Raw genomic sequence first — 26,767 nt, 5'->3', positions numbered from 1 at the left:
AACGGACGCTTGTTTATTTATTTTTTTGTCAAGACTAGGTGAGATACATAGAGAGTAGTAATAACGTACATACAAGGCAGAGAAAATGGTGCTACAAAGTGGGCATATACAATTTGCTTTTATTTGCTGCGAAAATTTTGGCAGCGAGACAAAAGGGGCGAATTACCCGATGCGGAAATTCCCGGACAGAGGCGTTTTTCTTTCCCGGACAGGTCGTGGGCGACGGCTGTTTTTCTCTCTCTCATTGCTTAGATTATATACAGGTAAATATCTATTATACTTAGGCTAGTTGGCATCAGGGTCTGCTGGCGGTTGGAACTGCTCGTAGTGTCGCAGATAGTTGACGGGACCGAACCCACGGGTCTGCACAAACCCACCGATCAATCGATTGCTATAATGCATCTTGATCACACAGCGATCTATACAGCACATCTCACCCTTCGTCAAGTCTCCCTCACTGTAGCCCTCATGCGGTATGCACTTCTCCATGCATGTCTTCAGGATATTATTGAACGTCGTGCACATCGCATCGAATTGAACACCAGCAACATCGATCTTCTCTTGGGAGACCTCCTGATTACTCCCTCCAAACGTATTCAAAAACATAGACATATCTTTAATGAGAAATATTCCTTTCCGATCACCCTTGGACTCCTATATATGTTCTATAGGATTTTCTTATTCAATAATTGATGCGAAACTAACCTCATCATATTATTTTAAGTTCCATTAATTGTGCGAGGAAATTTGGTTATAAATTTTGCGATTATGTAATCATAAATTGTTCTTTCAATATTCAGGCATTACAATTGAAAAGCATGTATTTTCTATTACCTTCTCATGCTAATTACTTAGACAATTTTCAAAAATTACTTAAATAGTCATTTGGAACTAGGGTGATAAGTTGGTTGTTGGTCTCTCGTATTCGTTTCATACAAAGCCAAAGCCAGCCCTAATCTTTGCGACAGATAGTTTTGGTCCATGCAAGAATTAAATTGCATATTATTAGCCTGCATGATAATTACTCAATTCGAAATACATATTAGCTAGAAAATTGCATTTTATAAGTGAAACAACGAATATTTGTCTCTAGCATAATGAATCACGGATTCTGAACAAAAAAATGTTTTCAGGGTAACGAAAGGTGATTTTGAAAAACTTTACACATATAACCTTGAAATATTTCCATTTATCTCATCGCAAATGGAAATGTAAGTGAATGGTATTGGCTATCTTTGCAGAGATTTACTTTTAATATCACATCACACAATTCAACAAAAAAATAAGAAACGCAAGAACTAAATGCGTGTTTTAATAACAAATGATGACGGTCCTCTACATGATCAATTTTCACCATACATCAGACCTTTTATTCAGTACATTAAATCAAACTTCCCAGAATGGCACATAACAGTATGTGTCCCCAATACGCAGAAGTCATGGATTGGGAAAGCGCATCTAGCTGGTAAGAGTCTAACCGCCCAGTTTTTATATTCGAAATTAAATTCTCAAGATAATACATTTTTTGGTCCCTTTAATCAACCACAACTATTGAATTCTGACCCAGATTCCACACTCCCACGTACACAAAACAATACAGAAATACCTATTGATGCCATTGAATGGATCTTGCTAGATGGGACCCCTGCATCATGTGTAAACATCGCATTGCACCATCTATCCACTAAACCATTCGACCTAGTAATATCTGGACCCAACGTGGGTAGAAACACCTCTGCGGCATATATCACATCTAGTGGTACCGTGGGGGCTGCCATGGAATCAGTGATAACATCAGGCATCAAATCTGTTGCACTATCATGGGCTTATTTTCAAGGTTTTAAAATCGTGTCTTCTGAATTAATGGAGGCTGCATCGAGATGGTCTGTTGATGTCATCCGTCATCTTTATGATCATTGGGATGCAGATACAGACTTGTATTCTGTTAACGTTCCTTTAGTGGATGATATTTTGAAGTTGCAAGACGTGCAGGTACAATATACCCCGATTTGGGAGAATAGATGGACATCTATATTCGATAAGCCTCTCATTAATCAGGATAATTTGAATCCTGAAAGAACCACTAGGGATGACATTGAAGCTGGGGAAGAATATAATACTATCTCATTCCGTTGGAACCCCAACTTTAAAACCACAAGAGATTCTCATCATGTTTGTAATGATTCTGACTGTGATCATGATATGAAAATTATTGAAAAGAAGATGATCTCGGTGACTCCTTTAAGAGCTACTTTCAGAACCATTGATCACTTATTAGGCCAAAAACTGAACCTGAACAATGCAACGACGTCGCCAGATAATACCGTAAACATCGCAATCACCATTGATCCAACGGAATATATCTACAATCCTTTGAAAACAGCTCTTATCAAGCATCTTCCTAATGCTAATTTTGTAAATAAAGTGGAAGACGCTAAAGATACCCCGAATTCGGTTTTATTTCAATATGGTGATTATGAACAATTAGACGTGGATAAGTTGATGAGTAGTCCCGAGAAATATTTTACAAATTCGTATGTGTACAGAAAAGCATTAATTAGGAAACATTATTTGTCTCATACGGTACACTCCTATGTGGTGAAACACCCCGAATCCATCTTAAATACTGCGGTTCCAGAGACCTACACTATTGACTTGGATTATGCCGAATTTTTAGATGATTCCTTGGATGAAAATTGGGAATTAAGGCAAGAGCTAGAGAAGGAAGAAAAATGGTGGATCGTAAAACCTAGTATGAGTGATAAGGGACAAGGTATTAGAGTCTTCAAAACAATCGAAGATTTACAAGCCATTTTTGATTCATTTGATGATGAAGAGGATGAAGCGGAAGATGGGACCGAGTGTATTGATGATAACAAGATTATTATTTCCCAATTGAGACATTTTATTATTCAAGAATATATGTCGAATCCGTTGTTGTTAAAATCGATGGATAATAAAAAGTTTCATATCCGTTGTTACGTGACATGTAAGGGTGATGTAGAAGTCTTTGTTTACGATAGAATGTTAGCTCTGTTTGCACCAACCCCATTTACCCCATTAGTTGAAGATGAATACTCTCCTACAGATTTAACCAATTTACAATGTCATTTAACAAATACCTGTTTACAGACGAAGAATGAAAATAAGGATTTGTCAGTAATGGAATTTGATAAATTGGAAGATATTTCTCTTGAGCATAAACTTTCCATTAAGAAGGAAATTCATCAAATTACACGTGATATTATCTTAGCTGCATTGAATGTCAATAGGTTAAATTTCCAGCCATTGCCTAATGCCTTTGAAACATATGGTGTTGATTTCCTAGTGGATTCTAACTTCCATGTTAAATTCTTAGAAATTAACGCATATCCAGATTTCAAACAAACGGGTACTGAATTGAAGGGATTAATCGATGAACTATTTGACAATACTGTCAAACAATGTATTGTACCACTTGTGACCAAGAATAATGACAAATGCATTACTGATCGAAACTTCACAAGTGTTTTAGAATACAAATCTAACGAATGGTAATCATAAGATCTTTTTTAATAACTTCCATTATAAACTGAATAAATAATATATAGATTAATCATTAATATCTAATTTTCACCATCATCAGCCAGAGATTCATCACCCGATTCGCTCATTGCTTTGTTAGTGGTTGCACTTATTAAACCCCTCTTTACAACTTTCAATACATTTGGAATGGTGACACCTTCTTCTTGGAAACCTGCATATTCATTACTCCATTGTAAGATTCTTTCTCGTATTCTATTTGCCTTTACAAGGAATCCTCTGATCTTAATCAAATTCCTGACAAATTCTTGATTTCTTTGTAGCGCTACCTGTGAGACCTGCCTTATGGGTTCAAGTGTATCCTTATCGGGGTGCATTTGAGCAATCTTAGCGAATGATTTGGTCAATCTGGATACATTCTCCAAAACTGGTAGAGAAAAAAATGGGTCATCATCATCTTCATCGTTGTTACTATTATTATTATTATTATTATTATTATTATTATTGGTTGTTGGTAATTCAGTGCCAGGTTGGGGCAATATGCTATGTTCGGTGGTCCCATTAGATAACTCGGTTGTTGGCACATTTTTGTCGTTGCTGTTGGTTGTGTCTTGTCCTTCTTCATCTGGTAATGATAAATTATGGTCATATGGTTTCAATCCCAAATTATTTTCATATAGAGGTACCGGAGGTTCACCTAATAATAGTTCCAATAATCTTGAGTATCGAATCAACGAATTCTGTTCCTTCTCAATCATTAGAATGACATATAATGCCAATTTATTCAAAACATTATCGTGGAATGAATGAGTTTTCCCATTTTCATTAAGCGCTATATCAGCTAACGAGGCAATTGGTGATAATGTCTCTGTTACGTTTACCAAATTGTTTAAATCGACATACCTCCCATCTTCTTCTTCCACTTCTTGCGCCTCTTCCTTTTGTCTGTCACCGCTTGTCTTCCCAACAGAGGGCTTCCTGATTGATCTCTGCAACAAAGGATGTTCGGAACCATTGTAGAATACAACTTCTTCTTCATCTACTTTCTTTGAGTCCAAATGCAGCCTTGTCACATTCTCACTTCTTTGCAACAGCTTATTACCACGATTGGAAGTGATCCCTACAGCCTGTGGATATACGACCCTACCATCAATGGATTTTTTCAGCACTCTGTAATTCCCGCTCTTTTCCTTGAGTACTCTCTTGGTAAAGGCGTTAATGAATTCCTTTTCTTGTTGTTGTTCCTCTGGAGTCTCAGTCTCTGGCATTCTGCGTCTATGTGGTCTTTGGGTGAGCTGGATTGGTGGTTTTGGAGTCGTTGTGGAAGGTCCCTAATATTTCACTTGTCGCCTGTTTGAAATTTCATACAAAAACTTTTTATTTACACGCAAACGTCGTCAAATTAAGTTGAGTACTGATAATATAAACACTAAAAAAAGTAAGGGACCACTCGGTTGTATTTATTTTGATCAATGTGTACCTTAATTCTTGATAATACTGATCTGATGATAATTTCATTGAAATACTTTTACGTATAAGCTGTGGAACTCACGTCAGACAGGCATACAATTCATAACATGTTGCTTTACTTCTACGTTCTTAAGCAGTGGCCTCCCTCGACGCAGATTACAGTACAATTGGCTAAAATAGAGCTCAATTATCTCAATGTTATATAAACTAAATACCAAATAACGTCTATTGGCATCGGATACTGCGTTCACTAATGCCGACTTGTCACATGCGTTATTGCAAAACAACAGAAGAGACTATATAAACTAACAGATTATATACCCAATGCAAACACCATCACTGTAAACCAGAGACTACAACAGCAATGTCAATCGCTACCCTCTTAAAGACAGTCCTTGGACTATACCTACTATCCTCGTACAAGTCTGTCCCTGGAGCATATTTCGTCAGGTTCTACTACCACTGCTCCCGTCTTTTGTTGGTTCCGTTCGTGACAGGAAAGAATACCAAGAATATTAAGAGATTGCAATCGACCGAGAACGGCTGTTTTGCATTAGCAAGGGTGTCCACTTATGTCTCCCCCCTGGAATGTGATTTCTACTTCCACAAGAATAATGCTACTTATTTCGTCGAAATGGACGTCTCGAGGGCTAAGCTTATGTGCTCCATCTTTCAAAAATTATTTCTCACATCTAAGAGGTTCCCCTTCGTTCCCGTAGCAAATGTGTTTACCAACTTTTTGAAAGAATTGAAACCCTTCCAATCATACGACGTTGTCTCTTCCATACTTGGTTGGGATGAGAAATGGATTTACGTCATTAGTAGATTCACAAGAAATAACGACAAGATCCTCTGTTCGTTGTCATTGACCAAGTATGTGTTGAAAGACGGAAGAAAGACAATCCCACCAGTGGATGCATTGACCATTTGCGGACTGTATAATGAACAAGTGGAGGCCATCTCGAAGAAGAACATGCACGTGTTGAAAGAACAATGTGGGTTCCATGAAACAACACCGTTAGAACAAATGACCTTCGACTATATAGAGCTATGAACTTCCTCAATTGCTATCAATAAAAGATATACATCCATTCATATATAACTTACAATAACAACATATTTGGCGCTGTCTCGGCAACAATATACGTCCCTAAAATTATTCACCTACGTAATTTATTTAACTTACTACTGCATTAACAAAACAAAACTCGAACAGAGAAATAGACAAGATACTACGATGCAATGGGGGCCCAACTATCCTTAATTGCACAAACTGCTCCATCTATTGCCATATTTTCATATATCGACGTGCTAGATGACGTCCATTACGTCTCTCAATTGAACTCATCCCGATTCTTAAAGACATGTAAGGCACTGGACCCTAATGGAGAGATCGTCATCAAAGTGTTCATTAAACCAAATGAGGAGTACCAGGTTACACCTACAATGTCTCACATCAAGGCCGAATCACTGCTTCTGAGCACCCTCCCCAACGTCTTGAATTATAGTAAAGTCATTGAATCCAATAGGGCTGGCTACTTGATAAGGCAACATTTGCAATACAATTTATATGATAGATTGAGTTCAAGACCCTATTTGCAAGATATTGAATTGAAATTTATAACTTTCCAAATATTGAAGGCCGTACAGGAATTTCATGACTTGGGTGTTACTCATGGTGATTTGAAATTGGAAAATATACTAGTGACAAGTTGGAATTGGATATTAATTTGTGATTTCGCTGAAAGTTTGAAACCAACTTATTTGCCAGAGGATAACCCTGGGGAATTTTCCTTTTATTTCGATACTTCAAAGAGAAGATCATGTTATTTGGCTCCAGAAAGATTCAATAATGAAAAAGTTAACAGGGAAACCTACGAGAAGATCACGACTTTGATGGATACATTTAGTGTTGGTTGTTGTATTGCAGAATTGTTTATGGAGGGAAGACCCCTTTTCAATTTGTCTCAATTGTTCAAGTACAAAAGTGGAGAGTTAGACATAGAACACACAGTATTAGACGAAACAATCGATTCTACAGACTTGAAAAATTTAATACTGGATATGATTAAATTGAATCCAAAGGAAAGATTATCCTGCGATGAAATTTTAAAGAAATATAGAGGCTCCGTATTCCCTGACTATTTTTACACTTTCACTTACGATTATATTAGAAGTCTGACCACTCTAAGAACAAATGTACCCAGTATGGGTCTTATTTGTACTCATGCTACATTGGCAGATGAATTATCTATTGTTGATCAATCCATCGAAAAAATATACGATGATTTTACTACCATTTGCCATGCATTAAATTACCCATTGAATGCTGAGACGAACAAAACCGATTCACAATTTGATGACGATAATTTCTTTAATAATCAACTTCAATTAAATAATAAAGGAGATACTATTAAATTAGTTCAATTTTCGGAACGAAGTGGGATAAATACCATCAAGGAAGAATGCGCATTACTATTCATATCCTTCATATGCCATTCATTAAGGAATATTATTTCAAGCACAGTAAAATTGAAATGTTTAGAGTTATTGACTGTATTTGCTCAATTTGTTTCAGATGAAAATAAAATTGACAGAATTATTCCATACGTGGTTTCTTGTTTTGAAGATGCCGAACCAAACGTTCAAGCATTAGCCATCCAAAGTCTTTCCCAAATATTATACCCAGTGGAAACTATAAACCAACTAAATGAAAATGTGTTTGTAGATTATTTATTGCCGCGTTTACAGAAACTACTTTCTCATTCATCCTCTAACACGTACGTGAAAATAGTGTTGGGAAACTGTTTGGGGGATATTGTCACTACTGCTAATAAATTTCAAGAAATAACATTCCTAATGCATTCGAAAGATCCTCTGTCATCCATTGTCCAAGACTTCGAAGCTTTGGAAATTACAAATAGGTATACCAGAAAACTAATACAATTTATTGAAGATATACTTGTAACGTTGTTGACAGATAATGACTCGATGGTCAAAGTAGCAATATTAGGCAACATTTTACCCCTTTGTAGATTTTTTGGAAGAGAAAGGACAAATGATATCATCTTAAGTCATCTTATCACATATCTTAATGATCGTGATCCAGCATTAAGATTAGCATTGATCCAAAATATTTCAGGAATTTCTATTTTACTAGGCCCTATCACGTTTGAACAATACATTTTACCATTATTGGTGCAAACTCTAATAGATTCAGAAGAATTAGTCGTAGTGGCTGTTTTACAAACGCTAAAAGATTTAACCAAAACAGGACTGATCATCAACAGGTATTTCTATGATATTACCACAAAAGTAGCCCCACTAATGTTGCATCCAAATTATTGGATAAGGCAACTTTCCTTAATGGTCATTGTGGAGTCTGCAAGTAAATTAAATACCGCAGAAATTTATTGCATACTGTATCCATTAATACGGACATTTTTCGAATTTGATGTTGAATTTGATTTTGAACTGATGTTAGCTAGTTGTAAGCAACCAATTTCTAGAACAGCTTACAATCTGCTGTGCAGTTGGTCATTAAGAGCTTCCAAATCACTATTTTGGCACCAGACCCCTGTAACAAATGACAACTTGGATGCATTTGGGAACAAGAATGTAAATTTTATTACAAAGAATTTCATTACAAAAAATTATGGGTTCAACAACAAAAATATGAAGGTGGCACAAACGTTAAAGGTAAGTACTATAGATAATACCGAGATCCCTCTAACCACTGAAGATAAAAGCTGGATTGATAAATTTAAGACAATTGGATTATCTGAGAATGACTTATGGAAGATAGCCTCATTAAGGGATTATGTATTAAGGACCTCAAAACTACTCACAAGAAAATCAGAACTTTTATTAGATAGAGAGAATAGTCTGATATCCTTAAACTCGTTACCCACAGATCTTATGCCCAGAAACGTTTTTTTTGATATTGAATTCAGCAACGACAGAAATAAGTCCTTTATCCCCACACCTCTTGAAGCAGCCCATACGGATTCAGTAATAGACTCTTCTTCACTCACTAATGGAAATGAAAATAAGAGACCAGTCCGAATGGAAATATCATCTGCAAGCTCAAAAAATAGTCTTCCTGCTATAATAGATGCACATGGATCGTTAATGTTTAAGGCCAAATCTAATGCCACAACTACTTCAAATTTGAAAAATATATATGTTCGTTTAGAACCTAGTTCAGCTCACAAAGATTTGTTAAACCATATGGATGACGAGATGAATAGCTCGAATTTTACCATCAAAGATAGTTATGAAGGGGATGCACCGACGATAAAGACGTTTTTGAAAAATGTCAAAATTCTTCCAAATTTAAGAGAGTATAAGGAATTTGGTCCGATTAACGAGTTTGAAATGGATAATGACTTTTTCCATAAAATAAAAGGCAACCTTGTCCTAAATTTATTGGAGAACGAACCTAATGGAATTGCTTCGTTAGTTACACTAAACTCTAATCGACCATATATTATCAGTGGATCAGTTCAAGGGATGGTGAAATTATGGGATGTCCAGGGCTTGGTTTCTGGAGAAATGTACTCATCCTCTCTTACATTTGATTGTAATTCAGGTATTACTGATTTGATACGAATCCCAGGTTACGAAACTATAATTGTCTCAACAAAAGAGGGGAATATTACCTTATTGAGGGCTATATACAATCAGCAGGGACAGTTCAAAAAGTTCACGAAATTTCATTGTATAAGAAAGACAAAAATTAAAACTGACAGAGAACCTTGTGACGATGAGTTTGGTATTAGGTTGAAAACATTAGTAACTGAAGATAAATCACAGCTGTATGTCTTAACAAGCTTATCAAGAATCATTCTGTTTGATCTTCGAACTATGGAAAGAATTGGTCAAATCGAAAATCCTCCACAGTATGGCGCAATTTTAACTTTTGCACTTTCGATTGATGGGAACACTCTTATAATTGGAACCAGTAAAGGTATTATAAACGTTTGGGATATAAGATTTATAACACTGATTAACAGTTGGTCCTTTGGGGATAATATCGCGATTAGTCAGATTGAATCCAGTCCCGAATTAGGTAAAGATAAAATCGTAGTTATTGGCGGCATGTCGAATACAATACTGACTGTGTGGAATTTTGAGAAGCCTCAATGCCAAAAAGCATTTATAGAGAAAGATCAACAACCACCATTACATCTTTTCCAGCCGAAGAGCAATAATCTGGACAATCTACCATTTCAGAAGGATAAAATTGAGATGGAAATAAATTCAATTTTAATTATTGGATCCCTGGCTATTATATCGAAGGGAATTAATAATGATATTGTATTTCTTGATCTTAAGAAGCCATCATCTTCAAGAATATTATCGCATTCCAATGCTCCAGGATCCAGTTTCACCCCAGTTCATGTTACAACATCCTTGGAATTAGTACTGAGGAAACAATTGGAACAGAAGAAAAAGAAGAAACCTTTATTCTCTGGAACATCTCATCAAGATCGGATTAACTCCATTATCTATACTAGGCTTGGGAAGAAATATCTTCTTTTCTTTGGTGACAATTCTGGAGTAATAAGTGTCATCAATTAAGGCATCATTGATAGGAAAATCTTTTACTATCTAATAATTAACACGTTTATAGAAAATTTAATGGTACCCTTATACCATTGTAATCTATTTTATTAATCGAGAAAGCATTTTTGATAGATGATTTCTTGGAATTTCTTGAATTTTGAGGGACGCGTGAAGTTCATCACACGCTAATAAAATTCTTAACTAAGATATGTAATGTTATGTAATGTGATCATATTGCTGAGTGTGATTAACTGGAACCTGAACTGTGAACCATATATGCAAGTTGATATGAAATGAATGAGGTAATAGAACTCATCCAAAGTGAGAGTGCAACTGAAGGCGATTTGCAGATAATCGAGGAATCATGCAATACTTCGGTCGTTATTGATCTAGCGATGGAGGAATCAGACCAACAAGAAACTCCGAAGAAAAGATATCCTTCATCTCCAGTGATTCATCCTGATATACTAGTTATTGATGAAATTAAGACAAGAGAGAATGACGAGAACATGGATTCCTGTGAGTTGTCTGTACCATTTTGCCAGGATATAAGCGCTAATAGTAAAGTCTCTAATGTTATCTCATCACATCATTCCATGAGCTATATTCATGATATTGATACTCATATGCCAAATGAAAAATTTGGTACCCCACAAACAGGCACAAACATTAAATCAAAAAATAAGCGGTTATTAGATGATTTAATAAGTGATGATCTTTCACCGTTCACAGATATCGCTAGTGGTAACTCCAGTAACAAAAAAACTAATCTGAAAGATCTCTCCAGTAAATGGGGGATTGGATTGGAAAAACTGCCAGATCCTAAACCATCTGATTTTCTTACAGCTTCCCCCCTAAATGATTTTGAAATAATTGATGATCGGGCAATTCAAGAATTAAAATTATCCAAAACAAAAGGTGTTCAAAGTTCACAGAATGTCCTATCTGATTTTCCTCTTTCTTCCCCTACTGCAAGAAAAAATTCTTCTTTGGTCTCAAGATCCCAGGAGGCATTAAAACCACTAGATACTGATGTTTCTGTGGAAAACAATCCAAATGAAGCTGCTCCTTCCGTGAAAATACGAAGAGAACTAGAAGAGAGAAGTAAATTAGAATTATCAAGGGCAAGAAGGGAAAAAAACAACAAAGCAAGCCTGGAAACAAGTGAACTTATGAACAAAGATGCACCAGATATTATCGAGTTGAATTTATCGAAATTTCTTGATGAGGATGATTCAACTGATGGACTGAATTTAAGATCCACACCTATTAAAGCCACCAGGACTGCAAGTCAGCCCAATCCAAGGTTAAATAAACATGTTTCCGTTGTTCTTCCGATCCAAAGATCAAAAACTATGGATGCATCTGAGTTTAATTCTGACCTCTTCCTTCATGACAATAATTATCAGGATAATCTAAAAGCTTATATCGTTAATGGGAAAGAATTTACTCACGACGAATCTGAAACAATGGTTAGACATTGGCTAAAAGAAAATAAGGAAGCTTTTAAACAGGTTAACCAAATATACAGGGATAATCAAAAGGCCAGATCACAGATTATTATTGAGATGACTAAAGAGCTACTAAGCTCATTTATTAAAACACAAGATGATTTTGAAACTTTACTAGAGCCAGCTACTATACAAACCAGTTATGACGATTCTGTTCCTTTGATAAGATTTTTAAGAAGATGTGACAGTGTATATGATTTTTCTCATGATTATTATTATCCCTGTGCTCCAAAAATAATTGAGGAGAATATCTGTTTGCTATATTTTGATGCGCAAGATTTTTTTCAACGATATACTAATGATAAGAAGGAGTTATACAAGATGACACGGTCGTTCTCAAAAAGAAATAAGTATGTTATTTTGGTTCTCAGTGAATTAAACAAATTGAAAAAAGCGATTGACAATCTAGAAGATAAAAGATATAAAGAACGGGTGAACGAGCGTTTATCTGGATCACCATCTAAGACCCAATCTAAAAAAGCTCAAACTAAAATGGATGAAATTAGAAATCTCAATATGAATAAAGACGATCTAGAAAAAAGAATTCGTTTTATCGATAGAGAATGGAAAGTCAAGATTCATACTGTAAATTCATACACAGAATTTATACATTCGTTGCCAAATCTAGTATCCATAATAGGGAAACAACGGATGGACCCAGCAATTAGATTTATGAAGTATGCTCATTTGAACGTTAAATCAGGTCAAGATAAAAAAGATATTTTGAAAAAAGTGTTCAGAGAAATCGGGAAGATACCAGATTTGAAGGCAAATTCAATACTTCAAGCTTATCCTACATTTCAAACATTATTAGAGGACTTTGAAAATGGCCAACTGAAATCGGGTTTTGATGGTCGACATTTAATGACCGAGATGATGGAAAAGAAACTTCATAAGCTATTTACATGTAAAAATCCCAATGAAGCATTATAAATGCATTTATTATTTATATAGGGATATGTAATAATATTATAGATACAGAGAAATTTGGAAAATCAAAATATAGTATAGCATAGCATAGGGACTTCATTTAGACATTCTCATTCGTTTTATGAATTGCATTTTACAGAAGGTGCTTTATATCTCAAATCCGTTGTTAATATTTGCTTCAGTTAATCGCTAGATGCTTAAATCACAATACATACTTAACCGTTAAGTAATCATCTTCGTTTAGTCTATCCTTCAAAGGCTCCACCTTCTGGAAGCCTGTTTTTAATTTCTCCATTTCTACTTGGTTAAATTTAATACCTGCAGAAATTAATTGGGCTAATAAATTCAAAACTCTATCTATCAAATTCAAATCAGTTTCGGAATTTAGACAATCTATCGTTGCTTCAATCGTTCCATCTTTTCTCATATCAGATATTAAGCTTTCACTAATCTCAGTGGAAGTCAAGAACGCTGTAAGTAATGCGATTGCTCTCATTTTCAATTTTGTCTTAGCCTTTGGGTCATTTAGTATTGGAGGTATAATATCCAAACCATTCAGTTCTCTGAATTTAGTTGCCATATGTTCGTGATTTCTCACTAAATTTGATAAGGCATAAAGCGCCTTAGTTCTAACTTCAAAACTTTGGCTTTTATCATTAGCCAGTTGGATAACTTTATTCAATCCATTTTCATGCTTCAAAAATTTATCCTGAGAATTTGTATTGTTTTGAACAGATGTTCCTATGATAGATAATGCCTGGGAAACCAGTTCGTCCTCTTCAAATTCTAAAATTTTCAAAATTGGGTCCCAAAGTTTTAAATTCTCAATATTATTAGCATTGTCTAAGTTTTCGATTAACATTTCAAAATTATCAATGGCAACAAGTTTGATATCGAGCTCAACATCGGGGTTCATTATAACTTCCATTTGCTCTTTCATTAATGTAGGATCATCTGGGCCACTGCTCCCTGCACCACCGAATAACTGCTGTAGCAACCTTGGGTCTGGTTGGCCAGCCTTAGCAATGGCTTCCTTATCCCCTTGTGCGTTAGCAATAGACCAATGTAGTAATTTTTCCATTATGTTTATTTGTTCTCTTCTCCCTCTTGTGTTTTCTCTCTTCGAGTATATATTCTTAATCGAGTTACCCACTCTATTTAACTAAGTTTCTTATACTTTAAAGATATATAAGAAACACTTGAGCTCATCGATAAAAAAAATTCCAGTATGTTCTAGAAATTTCATTAAGCGCTGTCGTGTCGCACGATTATTTATCTAACCGATTCTACTACTATTTGATTTGATGAATTCATCCAACTTGTAGACAAAGTCTAAGCCTACTGACTTTAGATCATCCAACTGTTTACGCGAGGCTTTGATGGATTCTATAGATAAATTTTCATCGTTGAGTAGCTGTTGGTCCACCAGTCGAAAATATTTATCCACTTCTTCATTGCACCAACTGACCAGGATGGACGAAATTTTACTGCTACAGAGTTTCTGAAAGATCTGTTCAAAATTTAATACGGTTTGTTTCATTGTTTGAAACCTTATCACTGCCAATTGCGTTAAGTAATTGGTGGAATTATCAAAAGAGCCAATCTGTAAAATTAAATCTTGAATCAAATTCGATCTATTCGTTAGGAAAAGATCAAGACTTTGTTCCGGCAATCCCAATTTTATCATTGTTTTCAAATTTGTCATCAATTGTGAAATTTCATTGTTACTGAATAAAATATTTTGAGATAGTTTGGAAATGATTAATTCACGTCTTTGATCTACTTTTAAAGATATTAGTTTATGCAACATTAAGTCTTCATCATTGATCTTATCAAATATTTCGGTTAACTGTGATTCAATATCCAATAGAGTATCAACTGCAATATCAAACTTGAGTCGTGTTAGTTCAATATCCACCTCTTCAATGGAATCGTCAAGTTTTTTTAGTTTCCTGGAAATGGAATTCATGTCATGTGATCTTGTTCTTGAATGCATAGAAAATGATAATGTCTGTAGGAAAAACTGTTCCGTTGATGTAACATTATTTGAATTGGTTGCCAAGCTGTTCATCCTATGAGGTGTCATTCCAAGACTTCGTCTTTGACTCTTCATTGGACTTTTATTCATATCTTTATTCCCTGAAGGTGTCTGTTGATTCTGAGATTGTAAATATTTAAATGATTCTCTAATCTTTCTTGAATTTTCTTGTTCTGTTTGGAAAATATCACACAGGTCATCTTTGGCCTTTCTAACACGATCCATCACTTTATCACACTCTTCTTCGGTTCTGTTTTCATATAGACAATGATTTCCGTTCCCAAAATCAAAATATAATCTGTTACGAATCATTTTATCCTTGGTTACACCTACTACGTTACCAAGAGGAACACATTGACTCACAACAAACTCATTTTGTTTAATCAGGTCTCTTCCATGCTTCCCCGCAACAACTAGGATCAAATCGTTCAATATGAATATTTTCACATTTTGGAAAGGCTTTAAAGTGTTTACGTTCAATTCCATCCAGTCATTACTCTCCAGTAATAAATGTCTTGCATTCTTCTTTAATTTACTATTATTCTTAAACTCATCATTGTTAATAAATTTTTGAATGCCTTCGATATTCTTGAACAAGTTTGTTAATTCTTCATCCCAAACCTTCTCCAATATCATTACACTACTTCTATCTCTATATTTCCCCTTCCCATCAGTAGTTGATTTCATTGGAGGCAACAAAGTAGAGTTACCACGTCTTTGTGATTGTGTCGCATTCAAATCTTCGTCTTCATTTTCGTGTTCTTGCATTGAGGAATATTCCAAATCTAGACGTCTTTGAGCTAGAGTCTCAAATTGTTCCATAACACCACTTAATTGAACAATATTAATTCTTAACTGTTTTAATTCGTTCATGGCCACATTCAAATCCTTATTGACATTCATAATCTCATGGTACGAATCGTTAATATTTCTTTTGATCTCTTCACTTACGTACTCGGCCAAATTTGTCAAATTGGAAGTGAATTGATCAATGTCAATGGCATTAGCTTCGCTTAAATTCTCATGAACGAAGTTCTTGGCGTTAAAACTGGGATTCGATAATATCGATCTCAGTGTCTTTGGTTGTGAAATCTTAGCCAATGATGACCGTGCTTCTTTTGGCCTGCCTGTATTCAAGGGTTTTTGCATATGTGATGTGGTATCTAACTTATTAGGCGATTCAGGGATTTGGGACATAGATGGTAATGGCATTGAGTAATCCAATTTGGGAGGGACATAATTAGAATTATGGATAGAAAGTCTTCTTTGCATCGAGGTAGCGACTTTGTTCTTTGATTTGGAGTCCATTGTGGGTAAGGATGAATAATCGGACGTCATTTGCATGGTACTGTATGGATTAGCACCTTTATTTGTCTTTGCAGTTCGTTTCTTTGGTTTATCATTTGATGATGGTGTCGGTGATGGAGTATGATGAGTCTTGGAGGGGGAACTTGGCGTTTTCTGTTTGATAGGGGAAGTTAGTTTGGAGCTCTTCCAATTATTTCTTGCCTTTCTTAAGGAGAAGTCTACCATTTTATTCGTTAATGGGAGCACTAGAACTATGATTGAATTGCTAAGACCCTTTACGTTCTTCTTGATTGCACTTAATGTAATGTTCCTAGTATTGCAAAGTTGGATCCTGGCCTTTTTTTCCAGTTTCAAAATTATTCATATTCAAAAATGATGAAAGCACTATCAACAACAAATAAACGAAGCAACATAATCAATTGCATATAAAAGCCAATAAGCGATAAAGCGAAATGAGTTTATCAAGCGAGGAACTGAATTACTTGATCTGGAGATACCTGCAAGAATCGGGACATGAATTGACCACATTGGCGTTACAAGAAGAGAGCCGAGTACTTGAGTTCGATTCACAATATAAATTGCATGTCCCTGTGGGTTCATTGGTAAACCTAATTCAGAAGGGGATTCTTTATACTGAATCTGAACTGTTAGTTAAATCCAATGGTGACATTACGAAGGAAGAGATGGAGAATTTTAATGAGAATTTCAATTTGGTAAATGCATTACAGATTGATTTGGAAAAATACCCTGAGATTGCTAAGAAGGGTCGATTTGCACTTGCGAATGATTCTGAGAGTCAATATGAAGAGAGATTGGCAAAGGGAAAGAAAGAATCAGAAATAAATACACCCATTATTCCAACTTCAGGGATCGAGGAAGAAACAAACACCAAAATCAAAGCCGATATTGAAGATATTAGCATACACAACGATACTGAAGATAGTGCAGAATCATCATTTTTTGCCAAAACTTTGAATGAAGTACAGACATTGGATAATAAGGTTGTTACTTCAAGTTGGAATTTGCAAAATGAAAGATTATTAGCTTATGGTCAAGAAGATTCTATGGCTAAGATGATTGAATATAACAAAGAGGATAAGAAAATTATTAGTAGCCTTGAATTAAGGCATCCATTTGCATTAAGTAGTATTACTGGTAGAAAGACTAATCAGATTACTGCATTGAGTTGGTCACCTGACGGCGAATTGATTATAACGAGTGTGGAAAATGGAGAGTTAAGGTTATGGAATAAAGATGGGAGATTACAAAATGTTTTCAATTTCCACAGATCACCTATCGTTAGTATTAAATGGAATGAGGATTCTAAACATTTCATATCATTAGATCTGGATAATATTACCATCTTGTGGAACGCTATTAACGGTATCATATTACAACATTTTGAACCTGAACAAAAATTGGAGAATAATACAGAATCCCTTGGTGTTGATATCGAATGGGTTGATAAGGATAAATTAGTAGTTCCTGGCGTGAATGGATCCATATTAGTATATTCTATTGATGATAATAAACCAATTGGTAAATTACTTGGTCATCAGGGAACGATCAGTTGTATTGAATTTAACGTCAACAGCCGATTATTATTGACGTCATCAGATAGTGATTATAGTATAAGAATATGGCATGGTCAAAAGAGTAATTGTTGTAATTGCTTCTATGGACATTCACAAAGTATAATATCATTAAGTTGGATTAATGATGATTTAGTAATATCTGCCTCGATGGATGGTTCAGTGAGAATTTGGTCTGTAGTGGAGAACTGTCTTGTTGGTATGGCTATGGTTGATGGAAATGCAATTATTTGTGGTAAGATATCTCATGATAAGAATAAATTTGCTATTGGGTCCATGAATGGTCAAATAAATGTTTATGATATAAAGAGGTTTGTGTCACGATTATTAAAGAGGGATAAGAAGCAAGAGTTGGTAGTACCCATTACGATACCATTGTATGGTAGCTATCAAAATGAAAAAATTGATGATTGTATCTTTGATATATCATGGAATAAATCGAATGATCTTATAACCGTTGCTAATTCTATTGGTGAAGGTTCGATAATTGCTATTAATTGAAAAGGTAAATCAGAGTTTGTAACCAGTATATATGATATTAAAATTATAAAAGTCCGGATAATTATGAAAGTTTTTTAAATGATCTATTCGGTCCATTTGGGTGGGGAAAACTTGTGAACAATCCTTTTCGAAACAATGAAGAGGTTGGTGAGATGATGAAACAAATGGATTATGACATTCTACTAGATGTAATTCAAGCAAGTATTGAGTAACCAAGTTAGCGTCACATTTGGTACAAATATTATCGTGAAATTGAGAGACATGCAACGGATATGAATCTAAGGGTATTAAATTATTTACACATGGTGGTTCGTTACAGAGAATACGAGAAGTAGAATTATCATTGTCTTCATCTTCTGCAGTTGTGCCAACAACTTCCTCCTCGGCCCATTTCCTCTTCATTGGGGTTTTATGTCCTATCGTTAATAGACCTAAGACTTCTTTGCCAATGTGAGATTCTCCACCATCTTCTTCCATAAATAGTCGTTCAATATGAGAGCTCAAGTTACGTAAGCTCACAGATTACATAATCTTAAAGTATTTTCAAATAAATTCAACCGGGTAACGTTTTTGCTTATCGAGAAAATTTTCAAACAAACTTTCCAGCTGACTCTTTGGCTCGCTGCGGCGTTTTCTCTGGGTGTCACTGAACCTGTGCTTGAGCCAATGACCCTAAACACATCACATCATGTTTATTCTCGAGTACTTTAAAAATAACGCGTATCCGCCCATCCGTATACATACGTACATTGCTTGGATCTTGGCAATCCCACAAGGTAAAGTCACGTTATTGCAAACATATTTAACAACCTCTTCCAGATTGACCAAGACAGGAAAAAAAAATAATGTCTGAAGACTTCTCATCCCCGCAACTGATAAACGAATTCGACGACGAGATGGCCTCCAACGGTAACGACAACAACGGCTCATCGCACTCAATGGCCAAAGACAGCACCCGAGTGTTGAAGGATATTCTTGCTGGGACATGTGGTGGTATATCGCAAGTGATAGTGGGACAACCGTTCGACACTACGAAAGTTAGAATGCAAACGTCAGCGAAATCGGTCGGTGCTTTGGATATCATTAGGAAATTGGTGAAGAACGAAGGTGTTTGGGCGTTTTATAAGGGGTCTTTGATACCTATTGTTGGTGTAGGAGCTTGTGTATCTGTGCAATTTGGTGTTAATGAAGCGATGAAGAGATTTTTCAGAGAATGGAATACGTCGAGGGGCACACAACATCGCGATGGGACTTTACAATTGGGTCAATATTATATTTGTGGGTTGACTGGTGGTGTGGTGAATTCATTCTTAGCATCACCCATTGAACATGTTAGAATTAGATTACAAACTCAAACGGGGAATGGTAATGAAAGAGAATTTAAAGGTCCTCTTGATTGTATTAGGAAATTGGTTAAGGAGAAGAGTCTAATGAGAGGATTAAGGCCCATGATGTTGAGAGCAGGACATGGTCTTGGTTGCTATTTTTTAACATATGAAGCTTTAATTGCCAATGAAATTAAGAAGGGGAAAGATAGATCTGAGATTGCGTCTTGGAAATTATGTTCATATGGGTCACTTTCCGGAGTGGTACTTTGGTTGGCTATTTATCCATTAGATGTAGTTAAATCCATGATTCAAACTGATACGTTACGAAATCCCAGGTTTAAAAATTCCATGAAAAATGTGATAAATCATCTTTATCGTGAACAAGGTATAAGTGCATTCTTTAAAGGGTTTGCACCTACGATGTTAAGAGCTGCACCAGTTAATGGAGCAACGTTTGTGACGTTTGAATTGGTGATGAGGTTACTTGGTTGAGGGATTTGTACAATACAATAAATAAGAACTTATAGAGAATTCATTGAAAAACGTGATAATAATGTCGATAGATAGAATATAATATAATATATATGCAGAAAGTTGTTTGTCTATAGAATGTTAGTGCTTGTTGATCGTTGCTGGGTTATGCGAATTCAAAAGTGGAACTTGGATGACTGGATCTTTCGTTGAACACGGGTACCAATTCCAACTGTTGGAATTTTTCCGCATCCTTATGGTAATAGAACCCATGAATGGATCCATCCACTTGGTCATGAACGATGTAATAGAACCCATCGAATGAAGCGCCGTTAATTTCATCTTCATCGTCATCGTCAATATGTTCTCCATCCCTGATTAAAAATTTCTCCTTCCATCTCATGAAAATGAATCTATTATTCAAGTACTGTTTCAAATACGAGTCAATTTCATGGTCTTGTGTTTCTTCTCCTTCCACATCCGCCATAAACAATTGTTTAAAGATGGGGAAATTCAACCAATGTTCCAAATCGATCCTATCATTACTTTGTAAATCATGCAGCTGAGCTCTTGTATTAGCGTCCCAATGCGAGGATAAGAAATGGAAATTTTCATTGACGGCGAAAGATTGGAAGAATGTAGTAATTTGCGGGTATTGGAAAGTGAGTCCCTTTATGGTGAGGGAGCCTGTCATGTGAGGTTGGGTGGTGATGGTTTCCTGTGTGGAGGAAGGAAGGTTCACGGTCTTTATTGTCACCGTTACTTGGTATTTCTTGTACCCTGACATTTGGAACCCTTTGAATTTCATTGATGGAGTGAGGAAGTTTGTGTTGGTTGTTGTTGCGCTTGGAATGTTATTGTATGATTGAGAATATGAAGAGTTGTCGTTATTAATGTATTTTTTGTAAGAAGAAGAGGGCGAAGGAGATAAAGAAGATGATGGTGATTTGAGAGTGAGTGATGAGGATGACGCCAGATTATGTAATGAAGGCAGTGAATCATTTGATTCGCATCTGTATATTTCATCAGAGAGGTATTCGTGACGGTTTAACAGGGACGACGATCTCTGTTTGGACAGATCAATGTGCAGATGTTGCGGGGATGGTGAGCGAGCAACAGGCTGTTGTTCGTTGGTATTGTCCCGTGATGGAGAAGAATTTTTCAGTTTCTTCAGATCGGTGCTATTGATGTGAGTCCCCGTGGGAGGTTCCAGTATCTTTGAGTTGCCGTTGATCATTGCTAGTGCGGTGTCGTGTGTTTGTTTGTCCTACGAGGGAGAATCGCTAACGAAACGGAGTGCAGTTTTCATTGTTATGTTATATATGGATGAATAGTTGAGGGGTCACAGGCAGATAACTGATATGAGATGTGTCATGTCAGCAGCGGAAAAAGGAACGAGGGAGGCTATTGTTGTGCGTTTCTTTTTCTCGGCTCGAGGAAAAGAAGAGGAAATTCCCGATCCGTTCCGGCGGACAACAATGTCCGATCACCAGAAACGAAAAATTAGCCGCCCAAGTTTCTTTGTTGATGGATGTCTCTTCCACTCACTCAATCTTTTCGATCTTTTCGATCTTTTCAATCTAATCAGATGTTCTTATTGCTATTCACTGATTATCGCTTCAAGCCTTTGCAAGAAAAAATCAGCGGTTTGGACTTCTCCCCCCGGGTAACCCCAGCAGGGCAAAAATGTCCGTTGAACAATTTTCCAACACATTCATCAATCCAGCAATCACCTTTTTAACACTCACTCACTCACTTGATTCAATCCAGTTCAATCACACTCTCGCACATACTCTCGCACTCGCACACACCCACACAATGAACCCTCAAGTCACTAACATCGTCGTCATGTTGGTCATGATGCAAGCTTCCCGTAAGATCGACATGGAAAACGAGCAAAACATCTTCTACATAAGAGTCCTCTATGCCGTGTGTTTCGCCATCACTTTCGGTATCTACCAACTAGCCAGACGTGCCATCGTCGCCAAGAACGACACCACCGAATTGAAATTCAAACATAAGGAACCATCCTCCAAGCAGGAAGTCGACGTCGTCACCACCGTCAAGGAATACGATCTAAGAGAAGTCGATAACGCCATCAAGGGTATCTTCCAATCCCTAGCCATGATGGGGTTCATGCATTTCTACATGGGGTACGTCAACCCATTGTTCATGCAATCCATCTCCCCCGTCAAGTCCGCTTTGGAACATAACGAAGTGCAAATTAATTTGTTCGGTAAGCCTGCAGTCGGCCCATTAAAGAGACCATTCAAGACTCCATCCATGTTTGAAAACTTGATGAATGCGGGAACTGGTGCTCAAGCTCCAGGTACTGATGTCGACGACGATTTGCCAAAGATTGAAGAAATCAATGACGATGTCGCTGCTGAAGGTGTCAAGGCCGAATAGTTAGTTTATCTCTCTTATAGACTTATATATACATATACATATACATAAATAACGTTTGTTCTTTATCAGTCACACACGCTTACTAAGTATTTTCCAATTGACGATCCGAGAATCATAACTGTCATAAATAAATTTCTGCCATCTGTCAATTACTCACTCACCCAATCAACGACGGCCAATGCTCAGATCTTCTGCTCTCCGACTATACTCCACTTTGGCCACCAAGCCAATACTCATACAACCAACAAGAATAATCAACAGGATACCCGACTTGAACATCCAAATAACTCAAAGAGCAGCATCGAGACTCAACGAGATATACAAGGCCTCCAATGAAGTACTAAAGATCGGAGTCGAGAGTGGAGGATGTCATGGGTTCCAGTATAATCTGGATTTGATCCCCGCAGACCAATCCCAGCAAGAAACTAAAAGAACCTCGATGATGAGTTTGCTGAGAATAACGATAAAAAGTGTAGTTTATGTAATGCCACCAGATGGCGGCAAAGTCATCATCGATGAGAACTCATTGAAGATATTGAATGATACCGTGTTGAATTACACTACGGAATTGATCGGGTCACAATTTAAGATCGAGGATGGGAATTTGAAATCGAGTTGTGGATGTGGCAGTAGTTTTGATGCAGATGTGAAGAAATGAGCGTGCCCACAACCATTATTTATTGATCGAAACGATAATATACTTCCGTATTTTGTATTTATATATGTACGCCCTTCTTGAGGCTTTTATATTGCTAAATTTTTCAATTAAACTTAACCGCCCCTCAGATCAAATGACAATAGAACAAGATCAATCAAGCAAGCAAACACACCAATCAAGCACACCAACCACAAAAACAGTATTATGAGTGGCTTCTGGGAGAATAACAAGGATTCCATCAAGTCCGGACTGGTATCCGCTGGTAAAATGGGGTACCAGGGGACCAAATTCGTAGCCAAGACAGGTTATCAAGCAGGTAAGAAACAATACAAGAGTAGTAAAGATAAAAGAGATAAGAAGCAAGGAAAGGGAAGACGCAAGCATAGGAAACATGGGAAGAAGAGTAAAGATAGTGAAAGTGAATACAGTAGTGACGATGAAAGTGATTATGAACCGGAACCAACAAGAGTGGAAAATTTAAAGGATCCAAGATCATTCCCACCACCACCTTTAAAACCGGGACAAGCACAGTATGCATCGTCCAATGGTAGTTCTCAAGGTTCTTTCCCACAGCAACAAATGCAATACCAGCAAAATCAGGGTCAGATGAATCAATTTCAACCTCAATTCCAGCAACAGCAACAACCAATGATGCAACAGAATCAATCTCAACCTCAATTCCAACAACAACCGCAATTCCAACAACAAATGAATCAATCTCAACCTCAATTCCAACAACAAGCTCAATTCCAACAACAACCAATGATGCAGCAAAACCAATCTCAACCTCAATTCCAACAACAACCAATGATGCAAATGAATCAATCTCAATCGCAATCTCAATTTGAACAACAACCAATGATGCAACAGAACCAGTCCCAACAACAATTTCAACAACCGCAGCAAATGCAACAGAATCAGTCACAACAATTCCAACAACAACAGCAACAACCTCAATTTCAGCAGCAACCTCAGTTCCAGCAACAGCCACAACAATCACAACCTCAGCAGAACGTCTATGGTCAACCTAACCAGCCACAATCAGATGGGCAATTAAATCAACCCATACAACCACAACAAGAACAACCACAGCAACAGGTACCAATGCAACAGAATTTCCAGCAACAATTGAATCAGCAGCTCCAACAAACTTTTACGCCTGTTTCACAGGACAATTCTTTCCAAAATAATGAGGTTCCTAGAGCTGGAATGCCGCTACCTACACAACAATCACAATATAACCAGAATCAAGAATTCGCAAGACCAGGTTTACCATCCCCAGGAATGAATCAACAAGGACCATCAATTCCAGGAAGAAATGTCGCACAACCGCCAGGTTCAAGCACATCTTCATTCTCAACAAACGAAATTACTAATGATCATATGCAACCACCACTTGGAATGCAGAGCAACAATTCTTCAACTCCACATTTTGAAGTAAGACCATTTGATTTAACCAATCCAGAAAATAATCCCGTTGCAGCTAAACCAAAAATTTCAGAACTCCCACTTACAGAATTAACACCTCCACCAACACATAGAGATAGAGGTAAAAATTTGCCACCAAAGAGACCATCTTTAGTGAATTCAAATTCTTCCCATTGTCGTTCTAACAATGCTATTGTAATGACTGATAATACTTTAAACGAAATTGAAGATGAAACCAAACAACAAGAAAATACTGAACCAATGAGGGAGAAAGACCAACAGCCACGAGCCGCAATTGTTGGAAGCTACGATGCAAAGATAGATTTACCTCCTCCACCTAAACCGTTCAGGCATAACATTAACGATATACATAATCAAAGCAAGCCAATTAACTTCCTACCTGCTCATCCTGAAACAACTCTGAATGAGGCACCACCGCCAGTGCCCAGAAGAGAAACTAATGAATCATTGGGTAGTACGAGAAAGTCTCTATCCAAGACAGAAACAAACTCATCTTTCCAGTCTTCTCTAAGTTACAATAGTGAGACATCTGCAAAGGAACAAATTCCGAGAGCAGCAATCCTTGGTAGTTATAATGTCACTGTAGATTTACCTCCCCCACCTCAACCATTTAGAGGACACCATGAAGAGCATCCCTCCCATGTTCCCAATTCAACCTCCAAATCTGAAACATCTGCCCAAGGTGCTCGGAATGTACCCCCACCTGCACCAATGAGGAAGCCTACAAGTAGTAGCATTCCGTCACAACCAATCGTAACATCAGAAGTACCAAAAATTCAACCTCATGCTGCTCTTCAAAGAGGACAAATTGAGGTACAAGCTGATCTTCCAGTTTCAAGTTTCCAGGCACCACCGAGACCGTTCAGACACCCTGGCCAAGAAGAGAAACCAAAGCAGCCAGAACCAAACAATGAAAGATGGCAAAGAAAGGACATCAAGACATCGATCCCACCACCTGTTCCGAAGAAAAAGAACATAGGGGCACCTGTACCAACCACCTTACCATCTTCTTCTTCTTCTTCTTCTTCAACTTCTAAACTTGTCGAAAAGCCCTTACAGAGAGGTCAGATTGAACTTCATAATGACCTTCCCGTATCAAGTTTCCAGGCACCCCCAAGACCATTTAGACATGTTGATACTTCAAGTAGTTCAAAAGAACTCTCAAATACTTCAGATGTAAAGCATGAAGTAATTAGGGGCTCCGCGAAAGAACACCATGCTGAACAAAAGTTATCGAACGAACCAGAAAATGGTGACATAAAACATGGCAACTTCATTGTTAAACCACCTATGCCCATTGCTTCCTTTGCACCCCCACCAAAAACTCCAAGAAAAAAATTAATCCCAGAGGACGAAGACGAGTTTTTTGATGCTAATGACAGCTCTCCTCCTTTTCCAACTCGAAGAACAAAGACGTCTGATTCATTTACTTCAAGAGGAGATTATACTATGGATTTAAAAAAGAAACATGCACCTCCAAAAGTTAAACCTAAACCAAAAAATTTATCCTCAACTTCTGTTGCTTCGCAAGCGACTTCCATTGATAACAGTAAAACTCCTTCTAAGTCCTCAAGTATTCTCGAGATTGGTGATATCAGCACGGAATTGACTCACCTAACTTTAAAGAAAACGAATGGGAAATTTTCCCATCCTCATCCACCTCCTGTTCCTAGAAAGAAGGATGTACTAAAACCAACGCCACAGCCAGTTCCAAAGAAGAGAAGTTCCTTGATAGAAAGTAAAACAGATGTTGGGGCCCCTAATGACCAAGATGACGATGACGACATTAATGACTTAAATCCATTTGAAAGATACCTGAAAAACGCTGTCCCTCAGGAGAAAGATAGACTACATAAATAGACAAATGGACCCTGTACCACTATGTATATATATTTATCTACATTATTCTGTGTTTCATAAATTTTATTTATTTTTTACTTATTTTTTTCTACATTAAGTTAAGTTAGTCTTAATACAATAGTACATATTTTATAAGGGTAGTGCAGCAAAGA

The 26,767-nt window shown here is 36.8% G+C and overlaps 14 protein-coding genes across 14 annotated transcripts; 8 read left to right on the top strand and 6 right to left on the bottom strand.

Annotated features, from left to right (window-relative positions):
• Positions 1–285: 285 nt before the first annotated feature.
• TIM12 (Tim12p) lies at positions 286–612 on the bottom strand (the record flags this gene model as incomplete). Its single annotated transcript, XM_003678089.1, has 1 exon — positions 286–612. The coding sequence occupies one exon, from the start codon at positions 610–612 to the stop codon at positions 286–288; it is 327 nt and encodes a 108-aa protein (XP_003678137.1).
• Positions 613–1,302: 690 nt separating this feature from the next.
• Positions 1,303–3,537, top strand: PBY1 (putative tubulin tyrosine ligase; the record flags this gene model as incomplete). The annotated part of the gene is made up of 1 exon (XM_003678088.1): positions 1,303–3,537. The coding sequence occupies one exon, from the start codon at positions 1,303–1,305 to the stop codon at positions 3,535–3,537; it is 2,235 nt and encodes a 744-aa protein (XP_003678136.1).
• A 68-nt stretch (positions 3,538–3,605) lies between these two features.
• On the bottom strand, positions 3,606–4,790 carry RXT2 (Rxt2p; the record flags this gene model as incomplete). The annotated part of the gene is made up of 1 exon (XM_003678087.1): positions 3,606–4,790. The coding sequence occupies one exon, from the start codon at positions 4,788–4,790 to the stop codon at positions 3,606–3,608; it is 1,185 nt and encodes a 394-aa protein (XP_003678135.1).
• Positions 4,791–5,356: 566 nt separating this feature from the next.
• On the top strand, positions 5,357–6,046 carry NCAS0I01220 (uncharacterized protein; the record flags this gene model as incomplete). Its single annotated transcript, XM_003678086.1, has 1 exon — positions 5,357–6,046. One exon carries the CDS (start codon positions 5,357–5,359, stop codon positions 6,044–6,046), a length of 690 nt encoding a protein of 229 aa, XP_003678134.1.
• Positions 6,047–6,234: 188 nt separating this feature from the next.
• VPS15 (ubiquitin-binding serine/threonine protein kinase VPS15) lies at positions 6,235–10,575 on the top strand (the record flags this gene model as incomplete). Its single annotated transcript, XM_003678085.1, has 1 exon — positions 6,235–10,575. The coding sequence occupies one exon, from the start codon at positions 6,235–6,237 to the stop codon at positions 10,573–10,575; it is 4,341 nt and encodes a 1,446-aa protein (XP_003678133.1).
• Positions 10,576–10,853: 278 nt separating this feature from the next.
• MMS4 (Mms4p) lies at positions 10,854–13,004 on the top strand (the record flags this gene model as incomplete). Its single annotated transcript, XM_003678084.1, has 1 exon — positions 10,854–13,004. One exon carries the CDS (start codon positions 10,854–10,856, stop codon positions 13,002–13,004), a length of 2,151 nt encoding a protein of 716 aa, XP_003678132.1.
• Positions 13,005–13,203: 199 nt separating this feature from the next.
• Positions 13,204–14,082, bottom strand: FES1 (Hsp70 nucleotide exchange factor FES1; the record flags this gene model as incomplete). Its single annotated transcript, XM_003678083.1, has 1 exon — positions 13,204–14,082. One exon carries the CDS (start codon positions 14,080–14,082, stop codon positions 13,204–13,206), a length of 879 nt encoding a protein of 292 aa, XP_003678131.1.
• Positions 14,083–14,277: 195 nt separating this feature from the next.
• EXO84 (exocyst subunit EXO84) lies at positions 14,278–16,572 on the bottom strand (the record flags this gene model as incomplete). The annotated part of the gene is made up of 1 exon (XM_003678082.1): positions 14,278–16,572. The coding sequence occupies one exon, from the start codon at positions 16,570–16,572 to the stop codon at positions 14,278–14,280; it is 2,295 nt and encodes a 764-aa protein (XP_003678130.1).
• Positions 16,573–18,449: 1,877 nt separating this feature from the next.
• NCAS0I01160 (uncharacterized protein) lies at positions 18,450–18,917 on the bottom strand (the record flags this gene model as incomplete). Its single annotated transcript, XM_003678081.1, has 1 exon — positions 18,450–18,917. The coding sequence occupies one exon, from the start codon at positions 18,915–18,917 to the stop codon at positions 18,450–18,452; it is 468 nt and encodes a 155-aa protein (XP_003678129.1).
• A 368-nt stretch (positions 18,918–19,285) lies between these two features.
• Positions 19,286–20,260, top strand: YMC2 (organic acid transporter; the record flags this gene model as incomplete). Its single annotated transcript, XM_003678080.1, has 1 exon — positions 19,286–20,260. One exon carries the CDS (start codon positions 19,286–19,288, stop codon positions 20,258–20,260), a length of 975 nt encoding a protein of 324 aa, XP_003678128.1.
• Positions 20,261–20,405: 145 nt separating this feature from the next.
• Positions 20,406–21,476, bottom strand: VID24 (glucose-induced degradation complex subunit VID24; the record flags this gene model as incomplete). Its single annotated transcript, XM_003678079.1, has 1 exon — positions 20,406–21,476. The coding sequence occupies one exon, from the start codon at positions 21,474–21,476 to the stop codon at positions 20,406–20,408; it is 1,071 nt and encodes a 356-aa protein (XP_003678127.1).
• Positions 21,477–21,925: 449 nt separating this feature from the next.
• SND3 (Snd3p) lies at positions 21,926–22,648 on the top strand (the record flags this gene model as incomplete). The annotated part of the gene is made up of 1 exon (XM_003678078.1): positions 21,926–22,648. The coding sequence occupies one exon, from the start codon at positions 21,926–21,928 to the stop codon at positions 22,646–22,648; it is 723 nt and encodes a 240-aa protein (XP_003678126.1).
• Positions 22,649–22,826: 178 nt separating this feature from the next.
• NCAS0I01120 (HesB/IscA family protein) lies at positions 22,827–23,306 on the top strand (the record flags this gene model as incomplete). The annotated part of the gene is made up of 1 exon (XM_003678077.1): positions 22,827–23,306. One exon carries the CDS (start codon positions 22,827–22,829, stop codon positions 23,304–23,306), a length of 480 nt encoding a protein of 159 aa, XP_003678125.1.
• Positions 23,307–23,510: 204 nt separating this feature from the next.
• Positions 23,511–26,615, top strand: AIM3 (Aim3p; the record flags this gene model as incomplete). Its single annotated transcript, XM_003678076.1, has 1 exon — positions 23,511–26,615. One exon carries the CDS (start codon positions 23,511–23,513, stop codon positions 26,613–26,615), a length of 3,105 nt encoding a protein of 1,034 aa, XP_003678124.1.
• Positions 26,616–26,767: the final 152 nt, after the last annotated feature.

The sequence above is a fragment of the Naumovozyma castellii genome, chromosome 9 (genome assembly GCF_000237345.1).
Source record: "Naumovozyma castellii chromosome 9, complete genome".
Classification (NCBI taxonomy): domain Eukaryota; kingdom Fungi; phylum Ascomycota; class Saccharomycetes; order Saccharomycetales; family Saccharomycetaceae; genus Naumovozyma; species Naumovozyma castellii.
Note: the sequence above shows the minus strand (reverse complement) of the source record. Positions and strands in the feature narration are given on the sequence as shown.